Source organism: Lactuca saligna, chromosome 9 (assembly GCF_052625555.1).
Source record: "Lactuca saligna cultivar CGN05327 chromosome 9, ASM5262555v1, whole genome shotgun sequence".
Classification (NCBI taxonomy): domain Eukaryota; kingdom Viridiplantae; phylum Streptophyta; class Magnoliopsida; order Asterales; family Asteraceae; genus Lactuca; species Lactuca saligna.
Genome location: NC_136425.1, coordinates 184,237,318 through 184,256,315, shown reverse-complemented (window position 1 = coordinate 184,256,315; position 18,998 = coordinate 184,237,318). Strand labels below are relative to the sequence as shown.

At 32.6% G+C, this 18,998-nt stretch overlaps 1 protein-coding gene and 3 long non-coding RNA genes across 4 annotated transcripts; 1 reads left to right on the top strand and 3 right to left on the bottom strand.

Annotated features, from left to right (window-relative positions):
• Positions 1-221: 221 nt before the first annotated feature.
• On the top strand, positions 222-1,774 carry LOC145018580 (uncharacterized). The gene is made up of 3 exons (XR_013667080.1): positions 222-748; positions 821-885; positions 1,509-1,774. It is a non-coding gene; the product is annotated as an uncharacterized LOC145018580 (long non-coding RNA).
• Positions 1,775-11,955: 10,181 nt separating this feature from the next.
• LOC145014406 (uncharacterized) lies at positions 11,956-12,711 on the bottom strand. Its single transcript, XR_013665524.1, has 3 exons — positions 12,628-12,711; positions 12,489-12,503; positions 11,956-11,985 (listed from the first exon to the last, which is right to left on the bottom strand). It is a non-coding gene; the product is annotated as an uncharacterized LOC145014406 (long non-coding RNA).
• A 275-nt stretch (positions 12,712-12,986) lies between these two features.
• Positions 12,987-14,297, bottom strand: LOC145018429 (uncharacterized). Its single transcript, XR_013667005.1, has 5 exons — positions 14,214-14,297; positions 14,093-14,135; positions 13,780-14,000; positions 13,422-13,646; positions 12,987-13,329 (listed from the first exon to the last, which is right to left on the bottom strand). It is a non-coding gene; the product is annotated as an uncharacterized LOC145018429 (long non-coding RNA).
• A 596-nt stretch (positions 14,298-14,893) lies between these two features.
• LOC145018615 (serine/threonine-protein kinase TOR-like) lies at positions 14,894-17,112 on the bottom strand. Its single transcript, XM_078976488.1, has 6 exons — positions 16,427-17,112; positions 16,131-16,274; positions 15,928-16,026; positions 15,463-15,828; positions 15,154-15,212; positions 14,894-15,026 (listed from the first exon to the last, which is right to left on the bottom strand). The coding sequence occupies exons 2-4, from the start codon at positions 16,268-16,270 to the stop codon at positions 15,786-15,788; spliced, it is 282 nt and encodes a 93-aa protein (XP_078832614.1). The 5' UTR covers positions 16,271-16,274; positions 16,427-17,112; the 3' UTR covers positions 14,894-15,026; positions 15,154-15,212; positions 15,463-15,785.
• Between the last annotated feature and the right edge of the window lie 1,886 nt (positions 17,113-18,998).

Here is an 18,998-nt window from a genome sequence, read left to right as displayed (position 1 = left end):
TATTTGAATTTATGGAAGTTAAATTCAAGATATATATATATATATATATATATATATATATATATATATATATATATATATATATATATATATATATATATATATATATATATATATATATATATATATATATATATATATATATATATATATATATATATATATATATATATATATATATATATACTATCTTATAAAGAGTTTATAATTGTGTGCGCTTCGAAATTTAAGACATTTGATTTAAAAAACAACGAAACCAGTTTTGGATTTCGGATCATTGGATCTAAAAATCACCGGTGATCATTTTTCTATCCGTAATCCTTGTGAAATACTCTCAACCAATTAGAATAAAGAGTTCTCAAACAGACATAGAAACGAATACAGAGAAACACGTTGTTGTCCTAATTTACACCTCTTCCTAATCTTTCATTTCTTCTCATCATTCCCCCGTTCTACACATTTACCCTAAAACTCTTCCTCTTCTCAGAAGCCATTGAAGCCACATAATTCTACAACACCGCCACCGGTAACCATCACCACTATACTCTACATCACCGGCAACATTTAAAGACGCCACCTAAATCTCGCTCAAAAACCTCGCCATTCCTCATGTCCGTCGTTACACCCATCGACTAACGAATATGGAATCCCATCTGCGAATCGGTAGTCAAAATCTCTTTCCTTATGTCATGTGTGCTAACCGAGTTTATGTTGGTTTCGATTTCAAATAATCTTGAAGTAGAGAAAGGTTGGGTTTTTTTAGTTGTTGATTTTTGGTTTTCTTCTCAAGATTGTTGAACGCACCATGTTTTTTTTTCAGGTCGAAAGTTCTGGAACATGATGAACGAACCTCCGATTTTTCTTGGTGTTCTAGAGTTTTAAGAGGTTATATTTTTGTTTATTGCATCTTTTTTTGTTGAACGAACCATTTCAGCCTATGTTATTTTTAATTATGTTTTTTTGGTTCTATCACAATCATTACAGGTTCGATTTCACACATAAGAAATACTGATTTTGTGATTTTATTCTAGTGTATATTTGAATTGCTAACAGATTAAGCTGGAATGAAGATAATGGTAAAGATTTAAAAAATATAAATATTGAGGTTATGACAAAGTTGAAAAGTCAAAGGCTGATGTCAAATATTAGATGCTGGAGGCAGGGGATGTTGTCAAAGTTATATTTTGATAGCATGTGTGTTATTAACTGTGTGCTTTTAACCATGTATGTGTGTGCAACCGATGAAGTATTTCGTTTAAAAAAAATAGTAATACCAGTCTTCATGGTTTTCGGGTCTGTTGTAGTAAGAAGGTCTTCAACTTCGAATGAAAAATGGAATTTGGATCTGTTTAAAAAAGGGTTTTCAGATTTTTCTATAGTTTTCAACATTATTTTATCATCTTGAAACATAGTTGTTGTTGTTATATTTGTTTGATTTAATGTCGTAATCTGGTGATTTATTTGGTTTTCTTTGATTTTAAGTTTTCTGGATTTTGTTTATATTTCAGGTTTTGATGATTAATTATTTTAAAGTCCGTAGAATGAAGAATAGTATCGTGTTTTGTTGTTGATTTCTAGAAGAAAAAAAGTGAAGGTGATGTTTGAGTTTCAGGTGATGCCTGTAAAGATTTGCATTTCTGTTGTATTTTAGCATGCCAAATGCATTTTAGTTTCTGAATGTTTTTATATTTGCAAATGTTTGAGCATTTTCTTTTTTCCTTCAACCTTGGCAATCCAAATCCTATATGCAAGAGAAGGATATATTTTTATGTGATTTCCATAAGAGAGCAAATCCCATATGCAACAGAAGGATATATTTGTTCAAACTATTATATTTTCTTCCAAATGTTCTTCAGAGAACGATATAGCTTCAAGGTTTTTTCCATTTTTAGTTTTTATGAAACCGTGCTTAACTTTTCATTTGAAACCCGAAGTTTCCTTTGAAAGTGAAAAAAAATCTTTTTTTTCTTGATAAATTTTAATTGAAAGTATATGTGATTTAGTTATTTTATTTTGTTTTGAAAAAGAAGTTACAGTTTATTTGAAAATCCCATTGAAAGTATGGTGTTATATATATGTTTTTTTCAAAAGGGGTATGGTGTTGTATATTGATGATGTTATCAAGTGTTTTATTATTTATGTACATGGTTTCCATCTAAAATTCATATGCGAGATTTCCATATGATGTTATGTATGTATTGGGAAAAATAACTTATATGGGTAACTATGTTTCAAAATCGTTCAAAAAAATACTATTTAAGTTTGGTGTGTCTAAAAAACACCATCCAGGTAAAGCATTTGTACAAAAAAAAAAACACCAACAAAGTACTTTTTTTGTTCAAATTTGACATTTGGTAACTGGCAATTATCAGTAAAATATAAGTACAGGAAAAAAAAAAAACATTAAGAAATGACTCAAATAGGTAACTATGTTTCAAAATCATTCAAAAAATACCATCCAAGTTTGGTATGCTCAAAAAACATCATCCAAGTAAACTTTTTATATAAAAAACACCAATAAACTATATGTTTTGTTCAAATATTACCCACCGATAATTGGTTCTTACAAGTTAAACGATAACTTGGCTTAACTATTATGACATGGCATAATAATGATTAACAAAACAATAAATGATATATTCATCCTTTAAAAACCGGTTTAGGGTTTATTTATGAACGAATGACTTCTTCTTCTCCTATGATTGCTCTTCTTCTTCTAAAGTGATGATCTCGAACTCAAGTCCAAACCCCTAACTCTTAACTTAAGGCAAAAATGGCTCCGTTACCCCTGCCTCAATGGGCCTCCCTCCCCCTAAGGTCCAAATCCATAAAAGCCCAAAAAGGCATCGAAGTCCAACTACAAGGCATGTAAGGCCTAATATGGCCTAAGAACCCCCAACATGGCCTTAAGCCCAAAAAATGACCTGCTACAATCAGGTGGGCCCGATGCCTAACTTAAACAAGTTTATTCGTACGCCCAACAGATGTTGAAGCCTCTGCAATCTAGATTTTATGCAAGTACGCCCGACGTACTCCTATGTACGCCCATCGTACTTGATTAGGCTCAAGAACCGCCAATCTTCTAAAGGCCATAACTTCTTTATTCTAAGTCCAATTTCGTTCTTTATATCCACGTGAAGGAAACGAGAAGCTCTACAATACTATCAACTCTGCCTTGCCATAAAACTTTTCTAACATAAACCCAAACTTCATAAAGGCTCGAACTGATACTTACTGATATGCCTTTGGGCTCAAACACAAATCGGACACTCGGTCCCTACCCTCGGTCAAACCCTAGAATGATGAAATCTGATTTAGCATTAAGGTAACACTAAGAATTACAATCTGAAGGCCATAACCCTCGGTATGGTTGTCTGTTGCCTAAATTAGCTCTCCTAGATATAAAGAATGACGAAATCACACTTAGAATGAAGAAATTATGGTTTTCGGAAGATTGGCGGTTCTTGACCCTAGCCGAATACGTTAGGCGTACGCTAGGAGTACGTCGGGCGTACTGGCTCGACATCCGGATCGCAGAGGTTTCAACATATGATGGGACTATGCACAGACTTTTTTTAGTCAGGCCTTAGGCCCACCTAATTGTAGCAGGTCATTTTTTGGGCTTAAGGCCATGTTGGGGGGTTCTTGGGCCATATTAGGCCTTAGATGCCTTTGTAGTTGGGCTTGGATGCCTTTTTAGGCTTTTATGGATTTGGGCCTTAGGGGGGAGGGATGTCCATTGAGGTAGAGGTAAATAAGCCTTTTTTGCCTTAAGTTAAGAATTAGGGTTTTGTACATAAGTTCGAGATCATCACTTTAGAAGAAGACAAGCAATCATAGGAGAAGAATAAGTCATTCGTTCATGATAAAAAAAACCCTAAATCGGTTTTTGAAGGAGGAATATATCATTTATTGTTTTGTCAATCATTATTATGTCATGTCATAATAGTTAAGTCAAGTTATCATTTAACCTGTAAGAACCAGTTACCGGTGGGTAATATTTGAACAAAACATATAGTTTGTTGGTGTTTTTTGTACAAAAAGTTTACTTGGATGGTGTTTTTTGAACATACCAAACTTTGATGGTGTTTTTTGAACAATTTTGAAATATAATTATCTCTTTGAGTCATATTCCTATTGTTTTTTTCCTTTACTTATTTTTTACCGGTAATTATCGGTTACCAAATGTCAAATTTTGAACAAAGAATGTACTTTGTTGGTATTTTTTGTAAAAATGCTTTACTTGGATGATGTTTTTTGGATATACCAAACTTAAATGATATTTTTTTAACGATTCCGAAACATACTTACCCATATAAGTCATTTTCCCTATGTATTTTGTGATTTGTTTCAGAAACGTGTGTAAGTGAGAAGCATACCTAGAAAATATGTTTAAACAAGTGTCTTAAAAATATTTTCAGAAAACATCATACATTTTTCTATGTCTTAAAAACATATTCACAAGATATAACGAAAACAATCAATAGCAGGAAAAACGTGATTAGGTTTGGTTTGTCTCGAAAACTAAAAATTGGATTACAAAAGACTGAAAATAACTTTTTAAAAGGCATTAAAAGCTGAGGTTTTGAAGGCAAGAATATGTTATTTTAAAACCCAAAAATTCCATTTTAATGGTTAAATACTTGGAACTTTTTAAGTCAAAATTCTGCTAACAAGAATCTTTAAATCGATGTTTATATCACTTGAAAAAAAAAAAGCTATTGGGAGAATTGTCAACAAATATCAACAATTGTAAAGCGCCTTCCTATTTCAATTTTTAGTGACTAAGTAAATGTTTGTGTGATCAATGGTGTAAAAGTAAGTCTATTTTTATGATAAAATTGTCCTTCATCGCACCATATCATAATTTTCTTAACCAGCCTAACCGACAACTGCAAGACAAGTAACCAAGAAGAAAGGGATAATGACTTTAAAGGGTAACGAACTTTCGACTTTTGTCACATTTAGTCACTAAACTTTTTTTCGTTATCTATTTGCCACTAAACTATTGAAACTGTTCACATTTTAGCCTTATGACCAGTAGGGTAAAATGTGAACAGTTTCAATAGTTTAGTGGCAAATAGATAACGAAAAAAAGTTTAGTGACTAAATGTGAACAAAATCGAAAGTTTGTTTCCCTCTAAAAGTTCAATGACTAAATGTGAACAAACTTCCTATTGTATTATGTTTTAGCAAAATTATTTATTTTTGTTTAATTGTAGCAACATTTGTTGATGAAGAAATCTATGAAATAAAAAAAACAAAATGCAACATCCGGATTTCCAGGTATCATAATTTAAGTATTTTTCTTTTGAGTTAAGAAGAGAGACTCGGCGAGTTGACGCCTCAACTCGTCGAGTAAGGTTGCGACTGATGACTCGGATTAATGAATGGACTCGACAAGTCGGTGAGGCGACTCGATGAGTCTGCGATGTTGGCAGAAACCCTAAATCTTTGGGCCCGAGCCATATTTAGAGGCACTTATGGCCTTCAATTGCCACTACCTTTCCCATAAGTGAGAACCCTAGCGAGCTTGAGTGTGTAGAGTGAGAGGAAGAGCTATCTTGAGCTTTTTGGTGTGATAGATCTGGACCCTTCTAGGTTCAGAGAGCCGAGAATATGAAGCTTTAGTAGAGTAAACCTTGGGGTTCGAAGTTAGGAAGCATTTATGGGATTTTTATGGTAGATATAGTTACTTTCATCTTACACATAGATATGAAGTATTTTATATAAAAGGATAATGACTTGAAAGGGTAACGAATTTTCGACTTTTGTCACATTTAGTCACTAAAATTTTTTTCGTTATCTATTTGCCATTGAACTATTGAAACTGTTCACATTTTACCCTTATGACCGGTTGTTGCCGGTCATAAGGGTAAAATGTGAACAGTTTCAATAGTTCAATGGCAAATAGATAATGAAAAAAAGTTTAGTGACTAAATGTGACAAAAGTCAAAAGTTTGTTTCCCTCTAAAAAGTTCAATGACTAAATGTGAACAAACTTCCTCTTGTATTATGTTTTAGCAAATTATTTATTTTTGTTAAATTGTAGCAACATTTGTTGATGAAGAAATCTATAATATATATATATATATATATATATATATATATATATATATATATATATATATATATATATATATATATATATATATATATATATATATATATATATAAAGACCCTAAAAATATATTTAAAAAGAACAAAAAACCGAAACCGAAATACAAAACCAATGGTTTGACATTTTCCAAAATAAAAAATCAAAATTTCCAATCTGATTTTGGTTTTACAAAAAAATGAACCATTCTCACTGATGTGAATTATGACCATTGGTTTGGCATGCGAAATTTGTGACATCCCATGAATATGTAGTTACAACATCGTCTAAACGTGTAATTCATATTAAGGGGTTAGAGTATCATCGCATGAATACGTAGTTACAACATCGCCTGAACTCGTAATTCATCACCTACAGGTTATGGGTCTGCTGGTGTTTCCACTGTGTTGTCTAGAATAGTCCGTGGTCGCCATCTATACTCTGGTAGATGACTACATCGCCACATTGTTGGTTAAGGTTATGGTATCTCCTTTCATCCTACATCACATATTCATCATCATCTATATACCTAATTATCATCACATATCTCTCATCATTTTATTTCATCACACACCAACTATTTCATCTACCCATGTTTCATCCGCAACATATTTGTAGATATAAAATAAATATACCGTTTAAATATTTTAAAACATGTATAAAATCGTTCATCCAGCATAGACAGCAAGTATTCAAATAATATGCACACATAGCACGTAATTTATATAAAATACTTCATATCTTTGTGTAAGATGAAAGTAACTATATCTACCATAAAAATCCCATAAATGCTTCCTAACTTCGAACCCCAAGGTTTACTCTACTAAAGCTTCATATTCTCGGCTCTCTGAACCTAGAAGGGTCCAGATCTATCACACCAAAAAACTCAAGATAGCTCTTCCTCTCACTCTACACACTCAAGCTCGCTAGGGTTCTCACTTATGGGAAAGGTAGTGGCAATTGAAGGCCATAAGTGCCTCTAAATATGGCTTGGGCCCAAAGATTTAGGGTTTCTGCCAACATCGCAGACTCATCGAGTCGCCTCACCGACTTGTCGAGTCCATTCATTAATCCGAGTCATCAGTCGCGACCTTACTCGACGAGTTGAGGCGTCAACTCGCCAAGTCTCTCTTCTTAACTCAAAAGAAAAATACTTAAATTATGATACCTGGAAATCCGGATGTTACATTTTGTTTTTTTATTTCATAGATTTCTTCATCAACAAATGTTGCTACAGTTAAACAAAAATAAATAATTTTGCTAAAACATAATACAATAGGAAGTTTGTTCACATTTAGTCATTGAACTTTTAGAGGGAAACAAACTTTCGATTTTGTTCACATTTAGTCACTAAACTTTTTTTCGTTATCTATTTGTCACTAAAATATTGAAACTGTTCACATTTTACCCTTATGACCGGTAACAGCCAGTCATAACGGTGAAATGTGAACAGTTTCAATAGTTTAATGGCAAATAGATAACAAAAAAAAGTTTAGTGACTAAATGTGACAAAAGTCGAAAGTTCGTTACCCTTTCAAGTCATTATCCCTTTATATAAATTACGTACTATGTATGCATATTATTTGAATACTTGCTGTCTATGCTGGATGAAAGATTTTATACATGTTTTAAAAGATTTAAACGGTATATTTATTTTATATCTACAAATATGTTGCGGATGAAACATGGGTAGATGAAATAGTTGGTGTGTGATGAAATAAAATGATGAGAGATATGTGATGATAATTAGGTATATAGATGATGATGAATATGTGATGTAGGATGAAAGGAGATACCATAACCTTAACCAACAATGTGGCGATGTAGTCATCTACCAGAGTATAGATGGCGACCACGGACTATTCTAGACAACACAGTGGAAACACCAGCAGGTCCATAACCTGTAGGTGATGAATTACGAGTTCAGGCGATGTTGTAACTACGTATTCATGCGATGATACTCTAACCCCTTAATATGAATTACAAGTTCAGACGATGTTGTAACTACATATTCATGGGATGTCACAAATTTCGCATGCCAAACTAATGGTCATAATTCACATCAGTGAGAATGGTTCATTTTTTTTGTAAAACCAAAATCAGATTGGAAATTTTGATTTTTTATTTTGGAAAATGTCAAACCATTGGTTTTGTATTTCAGTTTCGGTTTTTTGTTCTTTTTAAATATATTTTTAGGGTTTTTTTTTTTTATATATATATATATTTCATAGATTTCTTCATCAACAAATATTGCTACAATTTAACAAAAATAAATAATTTGCTAAAATATAATACAAGAAGAAGTTTGTTCACATTTAGTCATTGAACTTTTTAGAGGGAAACAAACTTTTGACTTTTCTCACATTTAGTCACTAAACTTTTTTTCGTTATCTATTTGCCATTGAACTATTGAAACTGTTCACATTTTACCCTTATGACCGGCAACAACCGGTCATAAGGGTAAAATGTGAACAGTTTCAATAGTTAAATGACAAATAGATAACGAAAAAAAGTTTAGTGATTAAATGTGACAAAAGTCGAAAATTCGTTACCCTTTCAAGTCATTATCCCAAGAAGAAAAGAAGGTGATGGAGTTTTAGTTTGAATTTTGCCGATGGGATAAACACACGAAAAGATGAAGGAATTGGGCACAATAAAAATTTAAGAAGCATGTTGGCTTATATGTACTCATTTCTTAATGGCTAATTTATTTTGTGGGCTACTAATCATTTTAATTATTGTTTGTCATTTATAAAAGCAAATTAGATTTGAAAAATAAAAGGAAATTTTGTTATGCTATGAAAATAATATTAGTAAATATGGATAATATTTTATGTTACACTATATGAATAAAAACAGGTAACATGGGACAAATTCTATTATTAATATAAATATTTTAAATACATAAGAGTACATTTGAGCTATACAAAACTAGAAGTTATATAGTGCATGTTAAAAAGTAATATTGTACATGTTCAAATACATAATCAAATAATCGGGTTTTAATATTCTTTATGAGAATTGACTTCCATTGGATTGTGGCAACTGAAAAGAGGTAGATGAAAAACAAAAAGATTACATGGTGAGTTTAGCGATAACTATAATATTTAAACGAATGTGTCAATGATTTTTTTGGCTAATAATTGGCTTAACGAATAATTAGTTATTAATATATATATATATATATATATATATATATATATATATATATATATATATATATATATTTGGTAAGAAGGTAAAAAAAAAATTTCACATATTTTTTTCGCGAACAAACAAAATGAATCATTAGATGATTCATAAGAAAAAATTCTTAAAAAAACATCTCGATGATTCATTTATACAATGATTTTGTTGTTATTCACTAAAATTATCATAAAAATGAATTTTTTCTTAATTTACTTAAAAATGAATCATAAAAATATTTTTTTGGAAATTTTTTCTTGTGAATCATCTTACAAATGAATCATCTAGTGATTCATTTATTTTGTTCGTCAAAAAAATATGTAGAAAAAAAACTTCTTACATTCCTATCAAAAAAAATTTCTTACCGGATCTATATATTCATTTGAGACCATTCTAATTTTGTGAGACCGTGAGATCAAATCTAAAAATAATTTTAAAATGCAAAATAAATGGAAAAATCCAAAAATTCTTTTTTTAAATATTATTTTCGGAACTTGAATTAACTAAAAATAAATAAAAAAAATCCCTTTTTTTTTGAAAAATATGTGAAATATTCTAAATAGAATACTACACTAACATATTTTAAAAAATAATTTTAAAATGCAAAATAAATGGAAAAATCTAAAAATTCTTTTTTTTAAATATTATTTTTGGAACTTGAATTACCTAAAAAAAATCATATTTTTTTTAAAAATACGTGAAATATTCTAAATAGAATATTATACTGTATATATTCTAAAAATAATTTTAAAATGCAAAATAAATTGAAAAATCAAAAAAATTCCTTTTTTAAACATTATTTTCGTAACTTGAATTAACTAAAAAAAATGCGTCTCACGGTCTCACAAAATTAGGTCGTCTCACATGAACCTATATATATATATATATATATATATATATATATATATATATATATATATATATATATATATATATATATATATATATATATATATATATATATATATAAAAGTTATGAAAACTTTTAACAATAAACTGTCCCCAAAGTTATCTGTTTTGGTCCCTGGACTTGACACCGTCTCAAATATCTTTCATTTGATTCCACCGCCTTTTCTATCCAATCGGATGCTTACACAGTTGTTTCCACCGCCTTCTCTCGATCTAATATCATAACAATTTGTGGGCAAACTCACCGCCTCAGATGAAGACGTTGAAGCTTCTTATGCTCTCTGTTCCCTCCGCCATTGCCGTACCAGTTTATCGCTTTCTCCGCCTCAAATAATCTACCTTCGATCACAGAGTCAATTCTATTGACAGAACAAATCCATATGATCTGAAAACCTCCAGACAGCTTTCCTCGCCCCTCCTCCTACCGACTGCTTCTTCTCCTTGTACTTCGATTTCCATTAGCATCGAAGTAACCTAGCAAACCTCCATGTACTCATCTTTTCCATCGCTTTATCAACCGTGTAAGTATAGAAACTAGTACCTTTAGTGACGTGTTCTTCTCTGCTTCTTCCAGGTCTTCGACCGATCGATTCATCCCACCTCTTCATCCCTTCTTTCTATTGATTTCTTCACCGAATCGGCCATGTGGGCATGCCGATTTGGAGCCGATGTAGGGCAGGTCAGTCGACGAAACTTCTAATATACCTCTGTCTGTAATCTTTTAGACTCGACGTTTGGTAATGCAGTTTACACCACCTCTAAGCCCAATAATAAGAGCCTTTGAGGAAAACCATGGTGGTTCATTTACGCTCTCGAATAAGAAGTGAAAACCCTAATCGGTTCACCTGTTGTCGTTTCTTACTGTTAGCAAGATGATTTCACACCTCTAATGGTCTCTGCTAGAGTTGGACACAACGATGTGGTAAAAGGTCTTCTTGACACAGTTGGTCCATCGAATGTCGTTTCTCCTTCCAATCTACTCTGTAAAAAGGTAAACTTCTTTCTTCTTCCACAATAATGCGATACAGGAGATTGTTTGGATTCCATTTTCTATCACTACTAGAAAAACAGCCTTGTACGATGCTCATTGCACGTCATAAAAGGCTCAGAGGACGCGCAAATGCGCGTCAAGGAAGGCTCTGTCATAAAGAAAGACGACGCGCTTTTGCGCGTCATCTGTAGACGACGCGTATTTACGACGCTCATTTACGACACGCAATTACGATGCATGTTTACGGCACGCAATGTGTATCAAGGAAGGCCCTATCATAAAGGAAGACGACACGTATTCGCGTGTCGTAACCTTACGACGCGCGTGTTCATGACACGCAATGCGTATCAACAAGGCCCCTGTCAAGAAAGGCCATGTCATAAATGAAGATGACACATATTTTTACGTATCATAATTTTAAATGTTTAAAAAAATATTATTTATAGATCTACTTATTTTCAAATTAAATTTGTATTTAATGTTTCATAATAAAAATTAAAATATAATATACAAAAAATAGAATCCATTGCATAAATTTAATGTCATACAAATAATCGTTCCATGGAAAGAGGTTTTCCAAACTATATAACCTAATACTACATTGTTATTAAGGAACACCTTCTTGTTTTTACTTCTTATTGTTATGCTTCTGTTTCCACATGATACCTGTTTTCATCATCAACACATTAGTATTCAGAAAGGCTTCAAGCATCATCAATCTTTGTTATAAAATATTAAAATTTAATACACATGTAGTAACATACACTTTTCCAAGAATCCAAACTTCAATACAGCCCATGCCTGTATAAAAATTGATTAACAGTTTAAGGAATATATAATTAACAATCACTAGGCTTCAAGCATGCCATGTTGGATTTTTTCTTACTATGAAGTTTCAAGAATGATTCTTTCTAGAATAATGAGGTTCAAGAAATCTAATTATTCATTTCATTTCATATCCTTCATCATTCAAACACACTGTTAACACTTGACAACTATATGTATTTAACTGCATATTAAGTTCATTATTGGTGATATAACTCATTAATTTCCTCCTATATTCGATAATTTTAATCTTTCAAATTATATTTTTTTTATCAAATTATGCAAAACAGGTCCCTCAACTTTGAGGGAGCTAACATTTGACCAACAACTTTGAGGGATCTAATTATAGGATTTATAATTTTAATAAATTGGAATAATATTCAAATCTATAGATGATACCACATGTTTACTTGTTTCTTGAAATCTAATTGTGCATTAAAATAAGAGAAAACTTTGATTTATAAAGAATGTGAACTTACCTTCAGTGAACTTGCCTTGTATGGATTTGAGTGCCAGGTGTGATCAGGTGATGTTATAAGGTATAAATTAGGTGAGTAAAACAAAACAAAATATAGAAATAGAAATGTACAAATGTAGACGGATTAATTAAAAGCTTACCTGTATGAACCCTGATGAGATAAGATTGAGCGTGATAATGTACATGATTGAATGTCACAAACTTGATTTCAGCAAGAATAAGATTCTTGGCTACAAAGTGCAAATCAATGCATAAATACAACAAGCAATACATAAGCATAACATTAGATTTATATAAACCATTGAACAACATTCATCAACTAGTATTAACTAATGTGATTCCTAACTTCTATGCAACTATAAATACTCACTGTTGATTCTGATTGAATTGGTAATGACAGATACATGAATGGATCAAACGCATAAGTAAATTTTGATTGAATTTGGGTGTAATATCTTCTCACATGTAGGACAAATCAAAGTCAACTTGTATTGCCCCTTTCAAAATATAAAAATAAATACTTAAGCATTGTCATTATAAGTTTTTTTTTTTTTTTAAGTAAACTCACTTGGAAAACATCAACAATTATTGAATCATTGAGAGAGATGTGATTTGCCCATCATTTGTAGATATATAATCAGTAAAAATGGATTGTGGATGCGAGTTCAATGCTGATGTAATCAACATATGCCATTGTGTCTGGATTTCTGTCTCTTCTATCTGCAACACTCGTGATTAATGCCTTTGTGTTTCTACCAACTCTTGTGTCTTTGTTTGGCATTTTCATTAGCATATTGGATTTAATGGAGGTTAAGCACCAGATTCTAACTTTATTAAGTTTCCTATACCATAATTTGTAGATATATAATCAGGAAAAAACAAAAGAAATGTATCACAAACACAAATATAATAAACTCAAACATAAGTAACATACCCATAGTGCTAACTGTATTGTCTATCCTAGATGGATTTCCATGAATGATATTTTCACCTTCAAAAGCCCATTCATTTGCCAATTTATGTTCCTTTTCACCAAGTATCTACCACTGTCAGTTATCGATTGCAACTTCACCCCAGTTCATCATCTTCAAATCCCTAAGAGCCCATATCTCAATTTCAGCCTGAGAAACTCCATCAGATAGACCCAAGAAACCACCCACTAAAAACAACGAACAAAAGTATAATAGCAGTTAAAAACAGATATAATAGTAGAAAAAAACAAATCCATTATAAGCAAAAGAACACAAGGCCAGAATAATTTTTCTGAATAATTTCCCAACATAACTATGTACCATGAATAATTTTCTAAGTTCCCTGAGAGAATCATTGCTTGAAGAATTAGTATGATAGACATTTGCAGGGCCAAAATAGTATTGGTTTACATTGTTAGGATTTGTGCCCTTTGAACTAGAAGTAGGTGAGGTAATAACTTGATCTACACTTGGCAGTGTTCATTTTTCCATGACTGAATAGTTTATTGAGCATGTTAACTTTCTTTAAGAATCCCTCTTTCCTGTAGGAAACCAATAAATGATTAAAGAAAAAGATCAATTGAGCATGTTGACTGAATAGTTTATTGAGCATGTCCATCTAAAAATGTCTTACTTCCACCACAAGTTTCTCTGATTCCAGCTAACCGTGCATCCACCTGTTTCACAATCAACCATTAATCAATCGCCTTAGAACAAAATGATTTAAAAAAAAGGAGTAAACCAATAAAAAATACCATCTCTTTTTGGCGACAGATATGACTAGAGACTAAACTTGTGACATCAACAATAAGCTTCTATGCTTCAGATTTTGATTGCTCTTGAAGAAAAATGAAAAATATATTTTTTTCAAGTTTGAAATATTGGATGCTATTTCTTATTTTATATTTGAATTTAGAAATGTTATGAATGTACCTTGTATGCCTTTTGAAATTCATTGATACTCTTTGTTTGTATCTCATTGACTTTATTAGCATGAGCACCTAGCTCCATGGATTCTTCCATTAGTTTATCAAATATACGATTTATAAATTCAGATATCTTTGTTGTATGGTGGATTCTGTCATTAAATCTCTGGAAAAAAAAACCCCAAAAAGTTATTTAAAAGAATATAAAAAGCAAGTTTTACTTAAATTATAGTTTATTAACTAACTTCTTCAACAGAACAAGAATTGGAAGAAGCCATGGCTGAAATATCTTCTAAACTTCCGTTAGCACTTGCCTTGTGCAATCTTACAACATTTTCCAGGGATTCAATATGAGATATATACAAATTCTTTGATGCAGAAACTTTTTTCTTTAATTCAGCAATAGCCTAAATCATAAAAACATATACATAATCAAAAAAGATAAACAAAACTAAACAAAACAAAAAACAAGTAACTTAATTTGATAAAAGTAGTGGAACCTTATCATTAATGTTGATGAAAGTGTGATAGAATTTTTCAATGCATTGAATCAGTTCATTTTGTTGAGATACAGAAGCAGCCACCATGTTGGAAAGAGAACCAATATCCCACATCATTCTCTTCCGACCTGACAACATGTATCTGCAAAACAAAATAGAGAAAATACATAATTGAAGAGATGTTTAATTTAAATACAATGTTGATACTAATCCCATTTCTAGAACCTAAAGGAAATAATATTCCAGTAAGATCAAAGGAGAAGACATACTCGGCTTTCGATATTAGACGTGACTTCATGCCTTTTATCCCATTAAGCAATTTTAGGACCTGTAAAATGAAACCAGTGAAAGCTGTTTCTCAAAAACCTCATAAGTAACGAAAATTGAAAAAAAATTAGCTACATTCAGAAACCAAGAATGTAATTTACTCTATACTTAATGAATATTGTAAAATTTTTTATTTGGAATGCAAGGGTAAAATGGCCATTTAGTCTCGTTCAAACGGTTAGTAGCCATTTAGTCTCGTTCATAAAATATTAATTAATTATAGAGTAAATTATAATTATAGAGTTATTTACATTTAGAAACCAAGGAAGGCCATGTTGATCACACACCACCAATCTGCATCATCATGTGGAGTTTGTAACAACTGAACAAATGCCAACAAAATATTAAAAAACAACTACATCAAGCAATGCAGGAGCCACTGCCATTGTTTCTCCATTGAGCAATTGTCATGCCATGAAAAACAACTAAACTAAAATAAGAATCCAACAACAAGATTCTATCAGCTGAAATTGATGCCACATCAAGCAATGCAGGAGAAGGAAGAGAGTTAAATGAATATGAAATTAAGGCTGAATCATCACAGTTGCATTTGTTATGCTTTCTCTATTTAACATCATCTGGAAATAAGCAGTTTCATCTGGACTATTATTAAACACCTGTCAACATTTCAGAAAATTAAAAACATATAACAAAAGGGCAATTCGGTAAATTAACAACTTAATCCATCTTTTTCACTGAACATCAAACAAACCAACCTCAAAAGTTCACCAACTGCAAGAAGAGAACCGTGTATGCTATGTACAAAAGCATTCTTCCCTAATCCATCTTGTGTAGCCTCAAACATACGATAATACCTGTTAACATCAACATATATAGATCATAAAATACTTACATAGTCACATAGCATTATAGGATTTGAAAAGATTTGAAGTCTTTGTGAATACACTAAGATACTAACCATTGCACACGCCAACGTGTCTCTCTTTTTTCAATAACACGAAGGAAAGCACGCAATGCCTCTACTGCCCTTTCCCTAACAGCTAATGTTGGATCCCTCAATGCCACCCAAATACAAACCGGATGATTGCTACTGCCCATAGGACTACCACATGAACATTGAAAATTGTAGAAGCATTAAGTAATGATTACAAAATACAAACCCGAAAGCGATGCTTTATGAGAAGAGTATGAGCATCTAAACCCTAAAAGAACTAGAAAGGATAGAACGAAAATCAAGCAAGAGCATAGGGGTACCTGAAGAGAAGAACAGAATCTTGTTCGAGCAAATGATGTTAGAGGGTTTCCTGATTGCAATTACGATGCATTTTTTAACAGAAAACAGTTATGCTTTCCAATTCCATATAGGATTGCCGTGCTTCGGCCTTTGAGCGTAACATTCGTGTTTGGGCCCATGTTTCCAGAAATTCAAGTATCCGCTTTTGGGCTTCTATAATATTTCATCAATACGGAAAGATGCTTAGAACAAATGAGAATTAGAAACGAACGAGAATCAAGATTTGCATTCCTATTGAGACTTGAGAGTATAATACTGAATTAGGGCTTTTCTGACAATTTCAACATCGAGTAGGAGATATGGTGGTTCCAGTGGGTAGAAGTAAGTAAGCCTTGATTGATGTCCTCCCTTTCTCTCGAACGCCTTTTGTATCCAACAGAGATTCCTTCATAACTTCCACTTACCGATGATGCTGATTATCATGGCCTTGCAAAACGATATCAACGGAGGTGAAGGGAACGCACAAAGAAACCCCTGTGAGAGAGAAAGAAAGATTCGATTTGAAGCAACCGACAAATGAAATTGAAAGGTAGAGGAATCGAGAACCCCTGCGGGTTTGATCTATTCAAAAGATGGGATCAGAGATTTGGTGATATTGCGATTTTATTGTGGGAGAAAAGAGGATTGGTGATGATATTAGGGTTTTTTTTGGGTATTAGAGTGAGAGAGATAGAAAAGAACAATGGAAAATTGTAGAGGATAACGATGGCGGCCTTTTAAACTTTTGGATTTTCGTTTCCCCCAGCTGATATTGCGATTTTCGTTTCCCCCTTCTAAAAAAGAAGAGAATGCGTCTTTCATTAAAAAAAATATAAAGCGACATTTCTAGACGACGCCCATTTTTAAATAAGTGACCTCCGTGTTTTTTAATTTTTTTTGTTGGACGTTAATTTCAGGGCACGCATAAAAGCGTGCCCTCTATCCTTCAAATTTTAGAAGAGATGACATTATTTTTAGAGCACACACTTTTGCGTATCGTAGATCACCGCGTGTCATTGTTTGCGCGTCATTAAAGGGTTGGTTTCTAGTAGTGTATCTCCTGCTTCTTCTTTTTTTATCAAAAGGTTCTTTGTTATTAATTTAACAGATTCCTCAACACTAATTTCAATCTTGCTTGCTGCCTTCCTACTTCTTTCAATTTTTAAATCTAACAGATACCATTAGGCGAATTTGTGTCTAGAGTTTACGATTTGGGTTTACATCCAACCTCACAATCTCTATTTCCACGCCCTTTTAAGCAACACCACAGGAAAACGTATCATATACGAATATAAGTTCTTATAGCTTTTCAAGAGAAAGTCGACAAACCACAAACTTTGTACCTTAAAGTCTTTAGATTTCTGCAATTTCTTATGTTTATTTCGTTTTTTATTGTAGATGGTCTTTCAAACTTTTGGGTTGATGCTATTTTTTTTTTTAATTAAAAGCAATGACAACACCAACCCCAGCAAAAACCGGTTTTCAGGTTTTGATTTCGCGTGTTTGGATTCTGTTACCAGGTATTTCTCATTTTCTTTGCTTCTTTATTCTTATTTGTTTCTAATGCATGCAATTTGTTTGTGAAAATGCCCAAGTGAAACAAATATTGTAACACCGTAAAATTTAAAACAAAATTTTCACATTTTTAAACACATTTTCCAAACACATTTATCAACAAAATGCCATTGTATCATAACTTTGTTTCACAAAATATTTCCCAAGATCAAAATACATAAAAATCCATGCGTGTGTACGAATCATGCCGACGCCTTCCCGCGATCATCACTGGTACCTGAAACACATAACACATAACACCATAAGCATAAAGCTTAGTGAGTTCCCCAAAATACCATACATAACACACACTAGCCATTCGAGGCTATAACTCTGTGGGACCATGGGCCCTAACTCTGTGGACCCTCTGGTCCTAACTCTGTGAACCTTTCGGTTCTAACTCTGATATACTCTGATATACACATGATATAAACCATATAGAAATAATGCAGTACAACACATCACATAATAGCATACAATAACTCTGTCATATATCTCTAATTACCACTCAAGGTAAAGTATAGTGAAAAGACTCACCTCGGATGTCCCGGTAAATCACTGACTCGGTAGATATACGATCTAGCCTCCGCCTAAAACACATAAAGTAATACTCTCATAAATATAACTCTCAGAACTAGACTCAACCCTCTCTAGGCACCCTCAGAAGGGTAAAAGACCATTTTACCCCTCTTTTGGCTCAAAGTCCCTCATTGTTGACCAAACCCTAAAAGTCAACCAAAGTCAACGGTCAAACTTTGACCCAACTCGTCGAGTGCACTTGGGCAACTCGGCGAGTCTATATGTTTCCACTAACTCTTTAGTCCCGTTTAACGTGTTGAGTCCCTCCCTTTACTCGACGAGTCCCCAGGTATGAATCGCGGGGCCACCCCGACTCAACTCGCTGAGTCTCAAGAACAACTTGGCGAGTACATGCCATGCACAAACTCCATTGACCTCTTGAGGTTAGATCTGTTCCTCTAATCCATAGATCTGGCCTTC

Coding starts and splice junctions, on each gene's coding strand:
- LOC145018615 (XM_078976488.1), bottom strand. CDS start 16,270: ATGGGCAGTAGCAATCATCCGGTTTGTATTTGGGTGGCATTGAGGGAT. Junction 16,027..16,130: donor ACACGTTGGCGTGTGCAATG/GTTAGTATCTTA, acceptor TGATGTTAACAG/GTATTATCGTATGTTTGAGG. Junction 15,829..15,927: donor GCAGTTGGTGAACTTTTGAG/GTTGGTTTGTTT, acceptor AAATGTTGACAG/GTGTTTAATAATAGTCCAGA.